The sequence below is a fragment of the Bidens hawaiensis genome, unplaced genomic scaffold, assembly GCF_021521415.1.
Source record: "Bidens hawaiensis isolate Kalapana, Puna unplaced genomic scaffold, B.hawaiensis_p1.1 tig00037818_1, whole genome shotgun sequence".
In the NCBI taxonomy this organism is placed as follows: Eukaryota; Viridiplantae; Streptophyta; class Magnoliopsida; order Asterales; family Asteraceae; genus Bidens; species Bidens hawaiensis.
The window spans coordinates 30220-39204 of record NW_027496627.1 but is presented as its reverse complement, the minus strand read 5'-3'; the positions used below and the strand labels follow the sequence as shown (position 1 = coordinate 39204).

General features: G+C 34.1%; 1 protein-coding gene across 1 annotated transcript; it reads right to left on the bottom strand.

Moving 5' to 3' along the window:
• Positions 1–1913: 1913 nt before the first annotated feature.
• LOC143589804 (alpha-xylosidase 1-like) lies at positions 1914–8210 on the bottom strand. Its single transcript, XM_077070458.1, has 4 exons — positions 7768–8210; positions 5957–6322; positions 5104–5414; positions 1914–3861 (listed from the first exon to the last, which is right to left on the bottom strand). The coding sequence occupies exons 1-4, from the start codon at positions 7962–7964 to the stop codon at positions 1991–1993; spliced, it is 2745 nt and encodes a 914-aa protein (XP_076926573.1). The 5' UTR covers positions 7965–8210; the 3' UTR covers positions 1914–1990.
• Positions 8211–8985: the final 775 nt, after the last annotated feature.

Sequence of the window (8985 nt, the reverse complement as noted above, 5' to 3'; positions counted from 1 at the left end):
AGCCATTCCTTATTAATTTCAGATACCCCCATGTGGACGCTGACCTGTCATTTTCAGTTTTTGTTTGTTTCTTTATACCTTTTCTTTTATTCAAATACGTATACAAATGTATTTTATGTTTTAGAGGCAATGGTTTTCTTCATACTACTATACTAGTATACTACCATAGTTTTTTTTGTTATATGGATTGAAATTTATTATATATATATATCAAATTAAGATTTCAAATACACTTATATCAATTTTCAAATTGTATTAGAATTGAACAAATTTCCGAATTCAGTTTCAAATCGAATTTAACCTTTCATTTCAAGATGTAAATATCCGATTTCGAATAATATATTTATATACAATACAAAGTGCGGAGAAAAAACAAAAACTTAATATCAATCACTCGATCAATTCAAATACAATGTGAATTTAACCGGATTTGAATTTTTTTAAGACAAACCGGTTTACTGGATTCCAATTCAAAAACAATCGGAATCCAAATTCACTTTCAAAAACTTAGGGGTTGTTTGGCCTAGCTTTTTTAACAAAGCTTATAGCTTTTTTTTTCTTTTTTTTTTCTTTTTTTTACAAAATAAGTTTAACTTGGTGTTTGGTTTAGGTTTTTAAGCTTATACTTATTAGCTTATATATGCTAACTAGTTTTTATCCCTCGTATTACGGGGGTTGTTTTATATTGTTTGTTCTAATATTTATTTATTTTTTTAAAATTATATTTGTTTTATTGTATGAAAGTTAATAATATACTTATGGTTTGATGATAAATTGTTTCACAAATAAATGAGATGTTATAACCCGGTTTAAAAGCTATATAGTTTTGATGAGACCAAAGACCCGTTTATTTTTTTTTACTATCAAATTGGCTTTTTAATTTATATATATATATATTAAAATAAATAAGATATTATTTTTTATTATATCCTATTTTATAGGATTTTTACATAAATAGTTTGGTGAGAATAATTTTAATTTAATGAGATGTTATAACCCATTTAAGGAATATCTGGGTTTGGTAAGACCCATACCCATGAATTTGGGTCAAATGCATGAGAAATCTCCATTTAAAAATCAAGCAAATCTGGTGACTCCAAAAAAGGGGGAGCGACCACATCGCGACACGTAGGATTTTTATGTCTTCGTTTATATATATTATAGATTTGAATAAGCTTATTTGAATATGGTTTTTAATTTATTTAAAAAAGCTTATTTGTTTAAGGTAATAAGCATAAACTAAAAAATAAAAGCTAGGCCAAACACCCCATTAATATCAATAACCCGACCGATTGACTTTTTCAGCATGTGGCTTCAATCAATACAATGTAACCAAATCAACATTAAACCCACAAAACAATTATTGTAACAATCATAATTCTAACTCAAAAGTAAAACAGTCTTGGATTCTTTCCAAATAACATTAGTTAGAGGAGAGCCCATATCGAGTGGGTCAATAGCCCATTCAAAGTATTTATTTTGGTGGCCTGTTCTCTTCTCAATACTCAAAATATCAACTAGATGTGCATAAACCGGGTATTACCAGGAACCAGAACCGAGTAGAAATCGGTTCTGGGTATGGTCAATAGAAGTAAAAGAAGGGTCGAGTAGGAACCGGTTCCATGAATAGTCAGGTATTTGACCAGGTTTTCCAGGTTTTTTTAGGTTTCGGGTAATGTTGGGTTTTGAGCGGGTAAATGTGGAACCAGTTCTGGAACGTCCGATCTGGAAAGAAACCTAATATTAGGTCGTGCCCGCAGATTGGGTTTGTGTAGGAACAGGTTTTAGGTCGAGTCCAAAACCAGATATTTTTTACACCTCTAATATAAACTATTTTAACAAACTGAAATTGTAACATTCAATGGTTTATTAATCAAGTCAATAAACATCTGACTCACTCAACATTCGACATCAACAACATATTAAACCTCACAACATATAATTAGAGTCCCAAACAATTACTTGTTTAGTACTAAATAAAACAAACTAATCACTCACTTTTTTTCCAAGTCATCAAGAATCTTTTACCAACCGGAATCTTCAACCCAATAACCTCCAACATTTTACTCTTGTTCTTACCTTTACCTATTTTTAACTCTTCCAAAAAAACATGTTCTGTCTCAACCAATTCAACCTCCAAAACATCCACACCACCACCCTCTACCTCCACCGCAAACCCGCCGCGAACTCCAGCCAACCCGACAACCGTCACTTTCTCAATAACCAACCCTTGCTCTATAGCAAACTTACTCTCCATAATTTCTGACCATACCATAACTGAACCATTTTCAACTTTCGCCTTAAAGTCAACATACGTTGACTGCCCGTTACCCAATCCCATCTCGGGTAGCTCGTCGTTATCGATGTAAAGGTTTCCCGACGCTTCACTATTCGTCGCCCCCGCGGGGAATGTAACAACCAATGTAAACGGTGTTGTTTTCGCTTGTTTTGATATTAATCCCCCCCTTTGCATAGGTAGAATTGTGTTTTGATACAAATGTACATTGATAACATGCAAAGGAGCATCCATTGAGAAAGACTCGGTTTCTTTTGCGACGACAACCCGTTTCAAATCGAACAAATTATACCAAGTTCCCGGAGGGAACATTACGCTTATTTTCGTTTGGTGTTTATCGAGCACGGGTGACACCATTAAACTACTCCCTAGTAAAAATTGTGTGCTTAGCCCGTATAGTTTCGTGATGTTTGGGAACGAAAAGAAAACGGGCCGGGCTATTGGGGCGCCCGTGGTGTGGGCCTCGTAGGTTAATGTGTATAAATAAGGAAGTAACTTGTACCGCATACCTAAAGCGTTTTTAGCCGATTTTGCGACGGATTTCCATTGGTAAAGTTCTTGTCGTGGCGAATAATAATTCGCGTGGTCTCTTGAAAACGGGTAAAATGCGCCTAATTCAATCCAACGGTTGCATAGCTCTTCGGTTGGGGCCGGGTAAAACCCACATATGTCCGACCCTACCATTGGGATACCGAATATACCAAAGTTTAACATGGTGGAGATCGAGTATTTAAGATCGTTCCATGTCCCCTTGTTGTCTCCGGTCCAATGGGCCGCATACTGGCCCGATCCAACAAATGTGGATCGGGTCAGGATAAAAGGCCGTTTTCCTTGAAGATTTTGAAGCCCTTTGTGTGTGGCGATGGTTTGAGAAAACCCGTATATGCTATGGGCGTCATATTCCCTGACCCCGTTATAGTGAACCGCGCTAGTCGCGATGGTCTTGTACCCGATGGGGACTTGTGTCCCCGATGCGTTAATCTTGTAAGGCGGTTCGTCCCATTTTGTTTTAGTTATGTTTTTACAATCCAAACAACAAATCCAACCGGGCCCGGTCCCACTCGGGCACTGCTTCCCTTTAGGGATTGAGCATAGGCCCGAACAAAAATTCGAGGCCTCATTCATGTCAATCCATAGCCCATCTACTGGCACGATCTCATGAAACCTCCGGATTTCATCAACCCACCAGGAGACAGTTTTTGGGTTGAGGAAGTCCGGAAAGTAAACGGGCCCAGGCCAGACTTGGGCTAGGAACGGTTTTCCTTCGTATTTGATGAAGACGTCGTTAGCGAGGCCTCTTTGGTAAGTGCCATAAGTGGAATTAATTCCAATTCCAGGGTCAATTATGACAATGTACTTCATGCCTTGTGAATGTATCTTGTTTAAAAAATTAATCAATTTCGAATGAGGGTAATTTTTTTGATTAAGAGTGAAATCTTTGTGTCCGTCCATGTGATCGTCGTCGTTCCAAATGACATCGAGTGGGATCTCGGCTTTCTTATAATTTTCGACTACGTCTTCGACCACTGATAGATTGTGGTATCCCCATCTACACTGGTGAAACCCTATAATATATTAAAAAAAACTAGGTTAAAACCCGTATATTACATGAACTAAATAATTACAAAAGGATATATAAATATATATAAAATACATATAACATTATAATATGTATTAAATAAATATTATAATTTTACAATTCAGAAACATATAGATACAGTTTTTGTAAACAACTATAAAAGAATTGTTATCAAAATATTATATAGTCTTTTTTTATGATCAATTATTGGTTTGAGCATAGATATTTTGACTATTAATTTGAGAACATGTTTATTAAAAAGAGTGACCTACAGACATGTGTCCCGTGTATGGGCAAGGTCTGATTAGAAAACAAAGAAATCATAAAAGATTTTTTGTTAGAACACCAATATTTAAATTGTCTTTAATAGAACATTGATTGGAAAGATAAGAAATCATAGAAATGCAAAAAAGAAGAAAATAAAACAACTATTTATAGTTATATATATCTAAGGTATGGAATGAAAAAAATCATTAAATAACTTGTATAAGAATGAATGTTTCATGTTTGATACATGTTTAATGAAATAATAACAATAATACTTAATGAAAAATATCATGTTTCCTTAAAGAGAGGAAACAATAACGTATTATGACTTAAAATAATGATGTTATAAAATATTCAAATCATATTATTCACCGAAAGGTATTCGGTCTAGTGACAAAAGTGTTAAATGAAAACGTTCCTTCAAAAATGATGAATGTTCAAGGTATGCAATGGCACTTCTAATTTTGACTTACGTTGTCTAAGGCAATCCTAGGTTACAAAAAAAAAAAGCTAAAATTGTCCGCCCCTCTATTTTGTTAGTGTCGTTTTAAAACAATTTATAACATTCTATATACGAAATCCAGTAAATTATTCATTAAATACGAACATAGTTACTTATTCATTATACCAGGATTACAACTTCTAACACATTGTGAATGATAGAAATAAACTTAAATCACATGAATAGATTATTATAGACAAATGAGGTATAATTTAAACTATTAAAATTCATTTATACTATATTATTTTACAACCTAAATACCCTCTAATCATTCCCTACAAAACTTGTCACTTTCCTACGCTAATTACGGTTCTAATTTTTGTCGGCCAACGTTATATTGTATTTATTCAAACAAATATTTCTAACCAAAATAATATATTTTTTTTCTAAAGGCCAAAAATATAAATAAAATATAATATCTAACATGTTATGCACAATTTAGTAACATATAGTACTCACCAAGTGACCAGTAGGGCATTGGAGCAGGTCGACCAACAAGTTGTGTATACTGATCGACAACGGCAAGAGGACTCGGCCCCGAAAAGAAGTAAAAGTCGAAAACACCCCCGATCACTTTATACGTTAACGAAGTTCGTCTATACACGACATCCATCCCGTTACTGTTTAACAATAGCACCCCATGTGCCTTCGCCTCCCCGCCCTCGTTCCTCAAATCCATATACACTGGATGCGATCCGTATAAATCCATGTTAAGGTTTATCGCAGATTGGTCCGTTGTCCACAATGTGTACGGATCGTTAGGGTTTAACCTTTATTAGACACAAATGTAGTTAGTCATTGTTAGAGGTAGTTTTATGTAAATATAAGTAAAAGATATAAATCCACAATTTAGGCGGTGTACATTGGTCGCTTTAGTTTGGTTTTGGACTAAAACCGAAACAAAAATTAAAATGTCGGTTTTTTAGTATTTGAAAGCCGTCCGGTTTTATTTCTTAAGTTTCGGTTTAGTTTTTTTTGTTTTGTCATTTATGCTTGAAAATGTGGGCCCGAAAAGAAAGCATTGGCAAAAAATAAAGAATTTTGGCCCATATTTTTTTAATTAATAATTAATTGATTAGTATACATTTGAGCTAACATATTTCGGTTAAATAATACTAATTAAACCTATTTAAATTACTTGAAATAAAAAATAAAATATTAATATAAGTTCGGTTCAATTTAGGTTAAAAAACATAAAAACAACCCGTTAATTTTTGTTTTGATTCAGTTATTTCGGTTTCAAATTGTATGCACACCTTATCTATATTTACACATTCATTACACACACGACACACTTAAGAGTTTTAACTACCTTATTCCATGAGGTTGTGTGTTCTCACCAAGACCATACAACGACGCGTCGCCTGGCAACGATGTCGAAATCTCAAGGTACTGGTCCTTAAAGACCAGTGAATTATACGGACTGGATTCGTCAACAGCCGAATTAAATAGAACATCGTCAGTCCGTTTTCGTTTCACAACAAACGAAAACGGATCGGCAATGTAGCTAAATGTTAATTCGCCGCCCGCGAATTCAGCCGTTGTTTTAAGGTTTTGACTTGTTTGACCGGTGGGTTGTTTAATAGGTTGTTGCCTTGGTAACAAGTTGTACGGTACTTCCCATCTTTGATTATGTGCGTCGGTGATGTGTACTCGTAAACGAGTTTCACTTTCGTACCTGAAATATTATATTTGAACACATTTAACCCATATACTAATAATAAATATATAAAAGGCTTTGTATATTTTAACATAAATCATATTATTTTAATAACATGGCTTGAGAACTAATACGTGTTTATATCATTGCAATTGATACTTTTAGTTTCTTTTACGGGGCGTTAAACAGGTTGTGTTCGTGTATCCAACCTGACATGAATCTGAATTTGATCTAAACAGTAAATCTGTGTCAAATACGTGTACCGAACACGAACACGACATGCATATTCACGTGTTGATCCCAAAATTTTTAATATTTATTTGAAGTTTAAATTTAAAAAAAATACAAATTTATACCGGACAATGGCATTTTAACTATAAAATGTTTAGTTATTTTTTTTAATTTAAAATTTGAACGTAAGATACTTACACAATATATAATCGTATATGAAAAAAAAACAGGTTAACTCATCAGGTTCGATCTGAATAAGTCCCGTTTTCACAAGTTCGACCCTAAACTGACCAGAATCAATTTATACCAAACCCATGAATTTCGTGTTAGGTTTGTATCATGTCATAAATTCACACCCCTAGTGTCCTCGGCAGTGGCGGACCCAGGATTTTTTGTCAATGGAGTCCCAATTTTTTCGGTTTACAAAATTTTTCAGGTCGGTCGTTATTCGGGTCGGGTCGAGGCGAGGAACATAATAAAACACGGAACTATGGTGTCATTGGGAACGAGTAAGTAGAAAGAATCTAAATTACAAACTAGATGAAACATACACTTTTAATTCATACCCGAAAAACATGAACGTAATCTATATATATGGTCTTACATAATTGACCAAAACATGAAAAAATAACTCTAACACAAATAAATGATTAATTATAATATACATACACAAGGTAAATAATAAAAGAATATGCAAAATCTATGTTAACATTATATATGTTGCATGGTGATAATGACTATATGAGAGAAACTAACAAAAAGCACAAATACCCTAACTGAATAACTAAGACTAGGATATTAAAAAAACAACAAAAAAGGAGTATGGTGGGGGTTGAACCTACAACCTCTCAGAAGTAAAACAAGGGACTTTCCAATATACCAGTTCAATCTTAATAGTATGGGTTCCAAGTATTAATTTTTATGGGGTCCTTACAAAATTTAATATACCGTCTCTAAGTAATTTTTAAAAAATATCGGTGTCCCGGGATCCCGATCGAACCTATGTGGGTCCGCCCCTGGTCCTCAGCTCGTAACGACTCATCCACAATAATGCTATCACTCTAAGATCTATCAATTTTTTATTCAAATGACTTTGCTTTTACAATTGAAAAAGGCTAATAACGCTACTTCATTGCCCATTTGCCTTCTATTTCGAAATAAAAAATGTAAATAATGTTAAGGGGGTAAAGTAAAAATAAAAAACAGAGATAATTGAAGTGTTGAAAGCTTACTTGACATATAATTGCAATAGTTGGATATCAGGACCATAGATATTGTTTTTCTGGATGACTTGAAGGTGGCCTATGAGTGCACCATCGGCGGTTTTATCGACGGATATGAGGCGGTAGCCATTGCCAATCTTGGTGGCACAGGAATTCGCAAAGGTTATGATAAGAATGATGGCAAGGAATATTGGAGAAGAGACCATGGTGGTGGTGGAGTATAGAGGTACAAAGTATAGGGAGTGTGTGTATAGTGGTATATATAGGGGAAACTAGAGGGATATGGGATACATACAAGGGTATTATTTTTGGAGTTACATGACAATAACATAAGTAACATTCATGGGGTTGTGTTTACATGGGTGAGATTGAGTTGAATGGATACATATTTGTTGTTAAATGGGTTGTGTTCAGGTCGAACAAATTGTGTACATGTTTGAAGTAATAAATGTATCATGTTAAAATTAAAAGTTAGATAATTAACAGCGTTGGGTGATATATTGAACGACTAGCTTAATAGGGTCGTCCATAGTGCACGTCAATGGATGGCGTGACACTAAGTTGGGCCTTATTTTTTAAACAAATTTAAATGCATGTGTTGGGTGGACAAATGCACGTGGTTTATTTTCATTGGGCTTAAGTTTTTAAACAAATTTAAATGCATAAATATAAAACCCGCAAAATTTTTCGAACCCGGTAACATTTTAATAATTTAAAACCCAATATAACCATTTTAAACATATTAGCATATTTAAACATAGATAATTGAATTTTAGTAAATAGTAATTCATTTTAAACTTGACCAAATCTCATGGTTGATAGATCAAGCAAGCAGCGAAGCTTGGACCCTGTTTCATGGGAAGTAAAGTATTTAAAAATAATATTACTGAATTCATAGGGTACTTGGGGAACCTTCAATTCCCCGGTTGGGTTCTCGACAGCACCATCTCAACCAATTCCTTTTGGTGATTTAGTTTCCAATTTCGGTTTTTACTACGCCAATAAGACGAATGATTGCGTATGTGATGTAACATCATTTGATTAGTTGCCTGATTGGAATGCATTCGGGTAGTTTGGGTATAAATGGAACACGAGGCAACCTATTCGGGTTCATTTTATTAGTATTGAGTTGTCTCATTACGACTGTTTTAATCACCTTTGACCAGTAATTGGTTGTAAAAAATAAAAGTTTGGGAACAATAACTTTGGTTCCAAGTTTCATTGAAA